The 14,915-nt window shown below is 35.2% G+C and overlaps 1 protein-coding gene across 1 annotated transcript in view; it reads right to left on the bottom strand.

The window, feature by feature from the left end:
• Positions 1-10,756, bottom strand: part of LOC106133662 (uncharacterized) — a 51,031-nt gene extending 40,275 nt beyond the window's left edge. The window contains exon 1 of the mRNA XM_060947427.1: positions 10,634-10,756. Within this exon, the coding sequence (XP_060803410.1) occupies positions 10,634-10,673 (40 nt within the window). The 5' untranslated portion in view covers positions 10,674-10,756. The remainder of the gene's footprint in view (positions 1-10,633) is intronic.
• Positions 10,757-14,915: the final 4,159 nt, after the last annotated feature.

The raw sequence follows: 14,915 nt of genomic DNA, 5'->3' as shown, positions 1-14,915 counted from the left end.
TCAAATATCGTATAGCCAAAACACGACGTAGTAAATGATATTAAGCATTTATGTTTCTTGGTAAGTCTCATGGGAATATCTTGAAATTCCCACGAGAACGGGAAATATAAAATATTGCACATTTTATGCAAATAGAGCTCCATAAAAATCTATATATACAAAACATACACCGCCGGGCACCTTAACCGTTCGACCAGAAACGCCTTGTGTATGTCATCTTTTGAACGAGTATTTATCTTTTGTATCCGTGTGGTTGCCGGCACTAATACAAAAAAGAATAGGACAACTCTATCTCTTTCCCATGGATGTCGTAAAAGGTGGCTAAGGGATAGGATTACAAACTTGGGATTGTTTTTTAGGCGATGGGCTAGCAACCTGTCACTATTTGAATCTCAATTCCATCATAAAGCCAAACAGCTGAACGTGGCCTATCAGTCTTTTCAAGACTGTTGGGTCTGTCTATCCCGCAAGGGATATAGACGTGACCATATGTATGTATGAATGTAGGAAAATTACCCGGCTTTTTTTTCCATTCACCCAAACGGAGATGTGGGCGTAATCTAGTTTACATAGTTAATCTTTTATATACAGCAGCTCCTTCCCCGGGACTTCACTCCGTCGTCCCTGTCAAAATAAACCACCCTGTAGTTCAAGGACGCCTCTGAAGGATATATGACTCGACTGAGATAAATTGCTCGCCTTATATGTGAAATATGAGCCAATTAATAAACAAAACAAAGGCGGGGGAATTCAGCGTTTTAAAGGGCTGTACAGAATGGAGAGCTTCACAATTGTGACTGAGAATGAAATTTGTATTTTGGTTTTTTTTTTTTTGTAGGCAAAAAAGTTGGTAAAACAGATAAGAAATATTTGATGCGATGCAATGGTCTTATTGTACGCAAAGGAATTGCAATGGCTCATCAGTATTTTTTATGTATATATGACAATTTGCTATTAACATTAGGCAATGTTCGTATTTGTTTCATCATATATAGGTACCTACTAGCAGCCACAAAAGCTGAACGTAATCTCGTTATAAATTTGATATAGTGGGACATTTTCTTTGTCTAAACATTTCAATGATACGTCAAAAGACTGATACGTCAAAAGAATGATACGTCAAAAGGCAACTTCGTGGGTGATAAGGATTATTAGAGGAACTGTTATCCATCCTATCCTACTACTATTATAAAGGCGAAAGTTTGTATGGATGTATGGATGTTTGTTACTCTTTCACGCAAAAACTACTTAACAGATTACCATGAAATTTGGTATGTAGGTAGCTGAAGACCCAGAATAACACATAGGCTACTTTTTATCCCAGAGTTCCCGCGGGATTGATAGGGTTTCCATGCGGACGAAGTCGCGGGCGGCCTCTAGTACTAGATAAAGTGTTTTAAGTGTGGGTATAGAGTTATGTTTCTTGTACCTTTGAATGTACATACATACATACAGTCACGTCTATATCCCTTGCGGACAGAGCCAACAGCCTTGAAAAGACTGATAGGTTACGTTGAGCTGTTTGGCTTATTAATAGAATTCAGATTCAAATAGTGACAGGTTGCTAGCCTATTAATTGCCTACAAAAAGAATCCCAAGTTTATATGCCTATCCCTTAATCGGCTTATACGACAACCTTGGGAAAGAGATGGAGTGGTCTTAATCTTTTTTTTTGTATTAGTACCGAGAACCACATGGCAATACCTTTAAAGGTAAGATTAAATAAGGTCACACGGAAGTCACATCTGTATTACTTTCCTGTCTTTCCCGCTCCGTCATAGAAGAATGATAACCCTAAAAAAGAACGAATAAATAGCTCATTTACTTATTATAATCCAAGTTCAACGCTAAGGTCTTTATGAACAAAATGCAAGCATACTGTGTTTACGGCGCACGCGCAAACGCGACCTTGCGCACGCGGCGGCGCTTCTACGGGAAAGTGATCAATAACCGAGACAGTGAACAAGTTCATGGGAACTTCTAGTTATACTTATTTATTGACTAGCTTCCGATGGTGGCTTCGCTCACTTGTGATATATGAGCGTATTTATTATACTGATTTATACATACCAACATTTAGTCACTTTGGGGTTCTTTAGGGTAGACAGAGCTTACAGTCTGATAAATATGCTTATATGTAAAAGGAAAATTAAAATATGTAATCATTAGGCCAACCAGCTAAAAGTAATGATAGTGATACGTGTAGGCATTACCTATATTGTTTGGTGGCTTCCTTCTGGCTTTAGTCCCGGTTCTATCTGGAGACTGTCTACCCCGTTAAGGATAAATATGTGATTATATATATAGTTGTTTTATCGAATAAGCTAACTAATCCGCCGTTTCATCAAGACCAAAGAGATGAAAAATATGCCCTACAAATGTAGGCAAACATCGATTTCAAAAGAACCTTGCCGTTTTAAAATGATGATAAAATTTTACGATCTTTATCTACCCTTTTTAGGGGAATGGGTGTTGTTATAAGCAACCCTTATGTTGCATTTATTTTTTACGATACATATAACAAAGAAGCTTACGAGGGAAGAATTGTATAAATATATCTACAGCACATTTCAAAGATCAATTGGTAATAATCGTATACATCTTATACTTACTTTATGCAAGTACTTATGTCATACTTTGACATATTTTTTATTAATTTTCTTTAATTACCTGTTATAATTTATCCTTAGATTAATAAAACATTTTTTTTAAATTACATTCTTATACAAAAGCGTATTTAGATTTGAGAGATCTATATTTTGTAAATTGACGTCCGGTGAAAATGCTGCAGTGTAGTTTGTTCCGCCGCCGATTTAAGTGATGTGACGTCAATAAATGATACCTTAACTTTGAAAATAAATCTATTCTATTTGTCACCCGAAGTATGCAGAGATTGTGGAAATTGGAAAGCTGTAGTCTCGGCCTATCCCTCCGGAAAGGCAAGATTTTATGTATGTATGTAAAGAGCGCAGAATTTATACTTTTTTCTCTTGTTTATAAAACTTACCTGGTACCAACGCCGGGAGGATATCAAAAAGAATTGCTATTTAGTTACGGGCTTCAAGTCGACTTATAAATAACAACATTTTAATATAACGGCTTACATAAAGTCTCCTTTACACTAATTCTTCAAAAAGTATTAAAACCGAAGCTTTACGAAATTCTTGAGAATATTTTGATGAGTCGTAACCGTAATGGATTAAAGATAAGACTTTTACAGTCATATTTTACTACGAAACAAAATTTTGCTCCGGGATTTGGTCATATTCAGTGGAAACGTCATTCACTTCATATTTTTCCAATGAATGTCGTTAAAAGCGACTAAGGTAAAAGTGTTAATAAACTTGGGATTCTTCTTGTAGGCGATGGGCTCGCAACCTGTCACTGTTTGAATCTCAATTCCATCATTTAGCCAAACAGCTGAACGTGGCCTTTCAGTCTTTTCAAAACTATTGGCTCTGTCTACCCTGCAAGGGACTTTTCTTACTGGTTCGGGACCACAATTTGCTGCAATCAACAATGTAATGAGATGACATTTTTTGGTCCGGCCCGACCTATTCAGCTCGCTAAGGAACATCAAGTTAGTGACCAATAGAAGGCCTACATTCGCGTTTTCATCTATTAAAGTTATATCACGAGTTAATTCTTTAGTGCCGAAAATCACACGGCACGATTGATCGTGTTACATACATATGGTTACGTCTATATCCCTTGCGGGGTAGACAGAGCCAACAGTCTTGAAAAGACTGAATGGCCACGTTCAGCTATTTGGCCTAATGATAAAATTGAGATTCAAATAGTGACAGGTTGCTAGCCCATCGCCTAAAAAAGAATCCCAAGTTGGTAAGCCTATCCTTTAGTCGCCTTTTACGACATCCGTGGGAAAGAGATGGAGTGGTCCTATTCTTTTTTGTATTGGTGCCGGGAACCACACGGCACGTGGATCGTGGATGGAGGATCGTGTTTTTGGTAATAATAGATAAACCAAAAGGAAGCACCATATCAAATTTCTATTCTACATACGCATAGCTCACCCGATTTGACACCGGATGTACGGCCATAGAAAATGACGTTTTTTTTTTTAATAAAAAAAATGTGAAAAACAGATGATTCAATGCCGTACATGACGGCTTGACATGATCACAATAGGACGTGCAACGTGGTCAGGCAACTCAATTTAGAATATCGGAAAAATTTGAGTCCATTGAAAATGGTACTTTATTTTCAGTCACATATGAATGAGAATAAATTGCATAAGTAGTTAATTATAGAAATAATTTGTTATGGATCGGAAATGAATAACTGTTTGAGATATTTTTGTTTTTTTTTTTAACACTCACATATCGTAATATGGTGACCCACATATTTTACGTTTTCACCTCACAGGGTAGACAGTAGTTTGTCTTTAAAATTAGTGACTTTCTTTTTGGATTTTTGAAAACCTTTATATTTTTTTAATTTTTAGCGTCTTTTTAATTCCTATTCAAAGAATAAGTATTACCTTAAGAGTAACACTGTAAGAAAATTGATTATTTTTGATGACATAATTGATAGCTGAGTATTATTTTGTTGTAGCATTCTTATTATTTTACGAACTTAATGGGTAGCTCTCTTAGAATAAAGTACCATTTAATAATACACCAAGAAATAAAAGCAGAATCTTATTCTTAACATGCCAACATTTCCCTTTCTATTAAAATTTCAATTAAATCAATTCATCGTAACAATATCTTGTCTCTCGTCCAGATTTTAATTCTCATTCCAAATTTGAATAATTGCGAAGTTGACGTTATTAAAGAAAATGCTGCAGTGCAGTTTGTTACCGTTCCTTCATTTGTTCACTTGCACCAATTTTGTGAAACCAAAAGGCATGACAATTATTAAGTGATGTTTGAATTTGAACTATTATAACATCCGGTATGGAAAATATTTTTCTTTTTTTCATGTAACGAATTCTTCTTTTATATTCTTAATTTATTAATTCTCATGTAAGTTCACACTCCTATAGGGAATTGACCAGTGTACCGGATCCCACAAAAAGCTATACAAAAACCACCTTATACGAAGAGGGATGGCGTTTTCTCTCAGTCGGCGATATTAATTAGAGAGTGTCCCCGATAGGGACTGATTACTGTATTTATCTGCACAGCTCACAACACAAGGTAAGGGCATATACACATGAATGCAATAGTGCAAATTCCCAAATTCATAGGTAATCATATTAAGGGTTCACAAGCTGATGTTTTGACATTTTGTTGTTGTTTTTATAACTAAAATTAAACTCTTTATTACGGTATAAAAAGAAATATAACAATATATGAAACAGTCATTAAATTTAGAAGAATCTTATAATATAATCACATCTACATCCCTTGCGGGGTAGACAGAGCCAACAGTTTTAGAAAGACTGATAGGCCACGTTCAGCTGTTTGGCTTAATGATAGAATTGAGATTCAAATAGTGACAAGTTGCTAGCCCTTCGCCTAAAAGAAGAATCCCAAGTTTATAAGCCTATCCTTAGTCGCCTTTTACGACATCCATGGGAACGAGATGGAATGGTCCTATTCTTTTTTCTATTGGTGCTGGGTACCACACGGCACTAATTAAGTAAACCTCTTACAGGGTAGACAGTAGTTTGTCTTTAAAAGAGACTTTCATTTTGGATTTTTGAAAACCATTATAATTTTTAATTTTTAGCAATTATATTAATTCCTGTTCAAAGAATACGTATTACCTTAAGAGTAACACTGTAAGAAAATTGATTATTTTTGATGAAATAATTGATAGCTGAGTATTATTTTGTTGTAGCATTCTTATTATTTTACGAACTTAATGGGTAGCTCTCTTAGAATAAAGTACCATTTAAAAATACACCAAGAAATTAAAGCAGAATCTTATTCTTAAAATGCCAACATTTCCCTTTCTATTGAAATTCCAATTAAATCAATTCATCGTAACAATGTCTTGTCTCTCGTCCAGATTTTAATTCTCATTCCAAATTTGAATAATTGCAAAGTTGACGTTATTAAAGAAAATGCTGCAGTGCAGTTTGTTACCGTTCCTTCATTTGTTCACTTCCACCAATATTGTGAAACCAAAAGGCATGACAATTATTAAGAGATTTGAAATATTATAACATCTCGTATGGAAAATATTTTTCTTTTTTTCATGAAACGAATTCTTCTTTTATATTCTTCATTTATTAATTCTCATGTAAGTTCACACTCCTATAGGGAATTGACCAGTGTACCGGATCACACAAAAAGCTATACAAAAACCACCTTATACGAAGAGGGATGGCGTTTTCTCTCAGTCGGCGATATTAATTAGAGAGTGTCCCCGATAGGGACTGATTACTGTATTTATCTGCACAGCTCACAACACAAGGTAAGGGCATATACACATGAATGTAATAGTGCAAATTCCCAAATTCATAGGTAATCATATTAAGGCTTCACAAGCTGATGTTTTGACATTTTGTTGTTGTTTTTATAACTAAAATTAAACTCTTTATTACGGTATAAAAAGAAATATAACAATATATGAAACAGTCATTAAATTTAGAAGAATCTTATAATATAATCACATCTACATCCCTTGCGGGGTAGACAGAGCCAACAGTTTTAGAAAGACTGATAGGCCACGTTCAGCTGTTTGGCTTAATGATAGAATTGAGATTCAAATAGTGACAAGTTGCTAGCCCTTCGCCTAAAAGAAGAATCCCAAGTTTATAAGCCTATCCTTAGTCGCCTTTTACGACATCCATGGGAACGAGATGGAATGGTCCTATTCTTTTTTCTATTGGTGCTGGGTACCACACGGCACTAATTAAGTATAGTAATTATATTGTCCTGTAAAGCCGGGTGTTTTTTTTATATAATCAATTGTTCTAGCAAATTTTCTTGTTAATTTCAGTGTACAGGTGAATACGCCCTAACATTTACATCGTCTCGTTAACCCGACAGAGCCCATTGTTGTAGAGTTCTCATGCGTGCCTACTGCGACACAATAATTCTGTAACATGATGTAGTTTCTACGAATGGATTTGATTAATGTTGTGGAAAGATTTAACTTAATCTTATATCTTACATGCATTACATAAAATCACGCCTAGTCTTGGAAAAGTAGATGGGACTAATCTTTTCACTTGCCACTATCCCTGCATAGGCGACTAAGGGAAAGGCTTATAAACTTAGGATTCTTCTTGTAGGCAATGGTCTATATTTCTTTTGGGGTAGACGGAGCCAACAGTCTTGAAAAGTCTCAAAAACCACGTTTAACTGTATAGCTAAATGATGGAATTGAGATTCAGATAGTGACAGATTGCTAGTCCGTCGCCTACACAAAAAAAATCACAAGTTTATTAGGCTATCCCTTAGCCACCTTTTACGACATCCATTTGAAATATATGGAGTGGCCCCTATTCTAAAGTTTCGGGAACCACACGGCATGGCATATTTAAAATTTCGTTAAAATATTTTCATTTTCAATATTATTAATGATTTCTTAGGATGATAGTATGCAGGGATCGTGGCAAGTGGAAAAATGAAGTCTCTGTCTACTACCCAGGAAAACAGGCGTGATTTTATGTAAAATCGATTTTTTTATTAGCCTGGTTCTTGGATGTTATCTATGTAAATATTTATTATAAGATATACTATCGTTGTGTTAGTATCTCGTAACACAAGTCTTAAATGTAATTCGAGGCTAACTGTATTTTTTTATTTGAAATACCCAAATCGTAATATATACAATCTAATTTAAGAGGTATGTCCCTTAATATCTTATGCTTTATCGTAAGATTCGGCTGCTGAGGTAATTGCTAAGACCATTAAGGTACCTAATCATCTTAAATCCGTGGAGAGTAATTATCTACGATTTTCTGTTACGCTGATGTCAAATTCTTAATTGGACATTCTTTTGTTTTTTTTAATACTAGCTTTTCACCCGGGCTCGCTTGTGTTTATTTTCTATTTATAAACTGGGTCCATACAAGGTGATCCCTGGCCTGAGTTATCGCATTTCATTTCTTTTTTATTCATTAACTAGTTGTGCCCGCAACTTCGTCCGCGTGGATTAGTTATTTTGGGCATTATTGAAGCCCTCAAGAGTGAATAATTTTCCCCTTATTTTTCACATTTTCCATTATTTATTTGCTCCTTATAGTTGCAGCGTGATGTTATATAGCCTAAAGCCTACTTCGATAAATGGTCTATTCAACGCAAAAATAATTTTTCAATTCGAACCAGTAGTTCAAAAAACTCTTCAGTTTTATAATATTAGTATCAGTATAGATAAATGTAATAATTAATTATTTATAGCTTTTTATATCGATTCAAAAATGACGAAGTTCCATACAAACTTACACCTCCTATTTCATCCCCTTGGGGTAGAATTTCAGGATAAAAAGTAGCCTATATTCGTATCTAGGTTACTAACTATATCTGTGCCGAATTTCGTTTAGATCCGTTTGGTAGATTTTGCGTGATGCGCGTACAAACATACAGACAGACAGACAAAAATTGTTTTGACTTCTATCTACCCTAATAAGACCCCTTATATTTTTTTTTCTTAAATATCTTCAATGTACAGACAAAGTTCAGTTACAGTTTTATTATATGTATGGATACCTCAAAGTTAACTAATAGGTTACTAGATAGAAGCGTTTAAATTAAAGATTGATAAAAATTTACAACCAAACACCATGAGCAATCTCAGGAATAATAAAGAAAAGCATCTCACCTGACCTTCTTTCTGGGTCACGGTCACAAGAAACCCTACATAGATATATAAATGATTCTAAATTACATATTCAATTATGACCATGATACCAATTTTACTCGATAAATGGTCTATTCAAGACAAAAATATTTTTTCAATTCGAACCAGGAGTTCCTGAGATTACGCGTTCAAACAAACAAACAAACTCTTCAGCTTTATAATTTTAGTATAGATTTATACCTATTATTTATTCGTCTGCCGTTCTCATTTTAAAACTAACTGACCCCTTTCCATTCTTGGTCAACAACGGTTACCTAATGTATATCTTTACACTGTCCTAAGTGCCTCTTATTGACTACAAAGAAAAAGTTTTAAACAGAAAATGCAGATTGCAAGACTGCCAGTTGTTATTAAAAATTTCAAAATAGTGTGCTCATGTCAAACTGTTTAAATCTGGGACAATGCAATGTTCCATATTATTTTAAAATTGCGATGCCCAACAGGGTTTATATTTTAACTATTTATAAGCAGTTACTGATGTACTTTATGATATGCAATAAAGAATCTGAATTGGAATGTTTGGTTATACATACATACATATAATCACGCCTCTTTCACGGAGGGGTAGGCAGAGACTACATCTTTCCACTTGCCACAATCTCTGCATACTTCCTTCGCTTCATCCACATGTTTGGTTATGTCAAAAGTCGAGTAAGATCTTTCTTACTTAGAAGCAAGTGAGCGAGACAGAAAGAAATGTAGATTAAAGGATAAAACTTTCAACAATTTACAAATATACATACACGAATATTCACATCTATATCCTTTGCGGGGTAGACAGAACTAATAGTCTTGAAATGACTGTAAAGCCATATTCAGCTGTATGGCAAAATGATGGAATTGAAATTCAAATAGTGACAGGTTGTTAGCCTAATGCCTACAAGAAGAATCTCAAGTTTATAAGCCTATCATTAAGTCGCCTTTTACGATATCCAGCCTATCGTCTCAATAATTATCCCATGTTTAAAAAGTTCACCACTTGATATTGCTTTATCATCTTTCCAAGCAGAATAGCAGCTGACGCAAATAGTGCTTTTTATACGTAAGCGGAGCCGTGTGGTTGCCGTAACTTTGAAATTGAACCACTCCATATCATTCCCATGGATGTCGTAAAAGGCGAGTGAGGTAAAGGCCAATCTTGGGATTCTTCTTCAATGTGGTGGGTTAGCAACCTGTCACTATTTGAATCTCAATTCTATCATTAATACAGCTGAGCCTTTTAGACTATAGGCTCTGTCTACCACGCAAGGGATATATGTATATCTCAGTTGCTGGTAATTAAACGTATAATTTAAATCTCAAAAATTGTGATCTTATTTAAGCATGCAACATTCCATTCAATATGTGCACCTTGAAGAGTAACAAGCATTGGACTACTTTCAAAATTAATGACTGTCACTTGTGCATTTTGATTATGCAGATTCAAAACTCGGTGACTACATAATCGATTCTTATACATCAAATCTAGTTATATCGCTTTTTTAATAGTTAATTTTCATTTGAATGCTTTGAGAAGATTGTTTACTGATAAATAATGTGTCCGCTAATTGATTTTACATACATACATACATACATATGATCACGTCTATATCCCTTGCGGGGTAGACAGAGCCAACAGACTTGAAAATACTGATAGGCCACATGCAGCTGTTTAGTTTAATGATAAAATTGAGATTCAACTAGTGCCAGGTTGCTAACCTATCACCCAAAAAAAAACGAATTGCAAGTTTATAATAATTATTGTAAACTTATTATTTGCAATTTTCATTTATTAATAAAATTAAAAAAAAATAATTAAAAAATTAAAAAAAATTTTTTTTTTCAAATCATTTTAAAGCTATCAAAATCTTACCCGGTTTCCCAGCGGGCAACACATTCGTCACTTCCACCATATTTATATATATATTGAACACAAACACACACGGACAAACGACCGGTCGAATAGGAAGTGTCGACGTACGCGCCGGCACTAGACCGACCGCCGGACGTTTTGTATATATATAGCAATGGAACTTATACTGCACTATGAGTGGGGTGCACATCATTTGATGTTTCTTTAGGATTGTGTTGTCGGAAATTTTTTTAATTGTAATATAAATTTTTGACAATTAAAATTAAAATGTGTGTGCCGTGTGGTTCCCGGCACCAATACAAAAAAGAATAGGACCACTCCATCTCCTTCCCATGGATGACGTAAAAGGCGACTAAGGGATAGGCTTACAAACTTGGGATTCCTTTTTAGGCGATGGGGTAGCAACCTGTCACTATTAAAATCGCAATTCTATCATTAAGCCAAATAACTGAACGTGGCCATTCAGTCTTTTCAAGACTGTTGGCTCTGTCTACCACGCAAGGGATATAGACGTGCCCATATGTATGTAGGTATGTATGTTTAATTGTCAATGGAATTTCGAAATATTTACAAACAAAGGTATATGTTTTAATATGTTATGAGGTAGACATAGCTTTTTCAACACTGAACACCTACATTCAGCTGCAAATATTTAATTTTTGTAGTTTAAACATTTAATTCATTTAATTACATATATATGTCCCTTGTTGGGAAGACAGAACCACAAGTCTTGATAAGACTGATAGGCTGCGTTCAGCTGTATGACTAAATATTAACAAGTTTATTTAAAAAAAATTAACATATAATTTTTTTTATTTTATTAAAATTGTTTGTCCCACTTAATACAAAGCCATTGTCACCATATCAATGTCACCGTCACGTCAAACGCCTCAGGCTCTAGCGCCCTGGCCGAAGGATAATGCTCTTCATCACCTTAACGTTTGAGGAAGTGGGGATAGACAGTGATGAGGACTTATTTATTAGCTATTTTTCAATTTTATAATACAATACAAACATATCACAATGCCTTGTGATTTACAGCACTTAAGAATAGAACCACTCCATATGTTTCCTCTAGATATCGTAAATGGCGACTAAGGGATAGGCTGATAACCTTTAGATTTTTTTTTAAACGATGGGCTAGTAACTTGTCGCTTTTTGTATATCAATTCTATCATTATGCCATTCAACTAAACATGGTCCTTCAGTCTTTGTAAGACTATTGGTTCTATCTACCCCGTAAGGGATAGAGACGTGATATTATGTATTTTAGCTTTGAATCTATTATTCCAGTTTCTATTTACTGAGAGTATTATAACAGCTGATAAATTTTCCAAACTTATCTATAAGCTAGCACAACAAATATTTACAAATCTCATAACGTAATAAACATAATCTTGGACAATTCAGATCATGTCATTGGTATCAACGATTTATGACAAGTAGTCAAGATACCACTTCATCATTATCGGTACAGTAGTACTTCTTCGATTACATCATGTGGTCTCATAATTTTTGTTTGGAACTGCGTTAGGTCATGTGGCACGTTAGCCTCTCCATATTTGAAAGTTTTAAAAAAGGTATATACATACATACGGTCACGTCTATATCCCTTGCGGGGTAGACAGAGCCTCTTGAAAAGACTGAATAGCCACGTTCAGCTATTTGGCTTAATGATACAATTGAGATTCAAATAGTGACAGGTTGCTAGCTCATCGCCTAAAAAAGGATCTCAAGTTAGTAAGCCTATCCCTTAGTCGCTTTTTACGCCATCCATGGGAAAGAGATGGAGTGGTCCTATTCGTTTTTGTATTGGTGCCGGGAACCACACGGCATATACAAGAGATACCCATTTATTCTACTTTTGATTGTGCGCGGACAGTACTTGTTTACTCCACATTCAATAATAGCCAATGCATTTTTTTAAAGCAAATGTGGAATAAAGATATCAAAATTTCTCTCACGAGACTCTTAGTTCATTCAAACAATCAATATTTCTTTTATTTAAAACAATTTGTGTTAAAGTAATCTATTAAATTAGTTTAAGGAAAACTACCAATAGATTTATTTGCCACAAATGAAGGCTGTAGGCATTAGTGCCGTCTGAATAATACAAAAAACAATCCATCACCACACCAAATCCAGGGACCACTCCATCTCTTTCCTTTGGATGTCGTAAAAGGCGACTTAGGAATAGGCTTATGAACTTGGGTTTCTTTTTTATGGCGATTTGCTTGCAACCTGTCACTAATTTTATCTCAAATCTATTCATCAAGCTGAATGCCGTCTATCAGTATTTTCAAGACTCTGTCTCTGGCTCTGTCTACCCCGCAAGGGATATAGACGTGACTTTATGTAAGTATGTAATCTACAAATGTAGTTTAAGGAAAACAATTAGATTTTATTTTATATAACCAACACATGAAGGCTGTATTTTATTGTGACACATCGCAGACACGAATCATAATCATCTATTGATTCCGAATCGGAAGTGGAAGAGGAAAGTCTTGTTTAATATTATATACAGATAGGTAACGACCTTTGTGGTATAGTAGCTATAACTTAGGTCAACTGTGAAGGTCCAAGGTTCAATTTCTCTACATACACATATCCCTTACGGGGTAGACAGAGCCAATAGTCCCGAAAAGACTGAATGGCCACGTTCAGCTGCTCGGCTTAATGATGGAATTGAGATCAGAATAGTGACAGGTTGCTAGCCCACCGCCTAAAAAAAGGATCGCAATTTTATAAGCCTATCCCTTAGTCGCCTTTTACGACATCCATGGGAAAGAGATGGAGTGGTCCTATTCTTTTTTGTATTGGTGCCTGGAACCACACGGCACTTCAATTTCTCTAATGTTTTTAATCTTTGCATGTTCTCATCTGGCGCAATCAGGCTCTCACGTAAAAGAAATATAATTATTATTTCTCTTACAGTTATCGCACCACCCGTACATCCATCTCAGTTCAGTCCAAAGGTTCGACTGGCAGAGAATGCCTTGTGGCATTAAGTCCACCTGTTGTACATTTAACGTGCTTAAAGTTTTAATAAAAAAATGAAAAAATAACTTATTTGTTACGTTAAATGAAAAACAATTAGCTGTTTAATGTTACTCTCAAACGTTTATTAAGTTAATTGTTTTGGTTTTTCTGTCTACCGTGTAGTTCCCGGCACCAATACAAAAAGAATAGGATCACTCCATCTCTTTCCCACGGATGTCGTAAAAGGCGACTAAGGGATAGGCTTACAAACTCGGGATTATTTTTTAGGCGATGGGCTAACAACCTGTCACTATTTGAATCTCAATTCTATCATTAAGCCAAATAGCTGAACGTGGCCATTCAGTCTTTTCAAGACTGTTGGCTCTGTCTACCCCGCAAGGGATATAGACGTGACCCTATGAATGTATGTATGTTTCTCAGTGTGTGTGTTTTTTTTTTTTTCAATAAATAAATATTCCGTTTCATTTTAACTCCGCAAAATTGAAATGCGCCTCTCAATATCATTAGTAAAAGCGCAGTCATACTTATATTTGTTTGACAAACTCCCTTGAAATAAATAGGTCGTGACAGGAAAAGTGTCAAGTGTGATCGGCTTGCTAATTGCAAGGGAAGAACTTTGTCAAAGTCTTAAAACGTAATTCAATTTGGCAGATGGTTGTGTACGTGTTTGAGGGGTTAAATGAGTTAACATGCTTGTAACATACATACATACAATCACGTCTATATCCCTTGCGGGGTAGACAGAGCCAACAGCCTTGAAAATACTGATAGGTCACATTGAGCTATTAGATTTAATGATAGAATTGAGATTCAAATAGAGACAGGTTGCTAGCCCGTCGCCTAAAAGAAGGATCCCAAGTTTATAAGCCTATCCCTTAGTCTCCTTTTACGACATCCATGCAAACGAGATTAAGTGGTCCTATTCTTTGCGTAATACCTGACTTACTTCTTCAAAATCGTGGTCACAAGCAAACCGCTTGACCTTTAATGAAACTGGTACTAACAGCACTAGGATAAAAATTATAATCACATCTATATTCCATGAGGCGTAGACAGAGCCATAGTCAACAATAAACGTCATATACACACAGAAACCTCAAACTAGGTATGCCACTTTAAGACAGTCATACTAAAAGCAATTTACATAGTGAAATATGAAGTACTTGGTTTAAACCGGTTGCAAGTTATTTCCTTGAAGACGAGTTTAGTTAGATGCAGGATAATGTGTCAAGCGTGCTAGCTTTGCTAATTAAAGGGAAAATTGTTACTTCCTCAGTGC

This window comes from Amyelois transitella, chromosome 13 (assembly GCF_032362555.1).
Source record: "Amyelois transitella isolate CPQ chromosome 13, ilAmyTran1.1, whole genome shotgun sequence".
Lineage (NCBI taxonomy): Eukaryota > Metazoa > Arthropoda > Insecta > Lepidoptera > Pyralidae > Amyelois > Amyelois transitella.
This window is presented reverse-complemented; position numbering and strand designations above follow the sequence as displayed.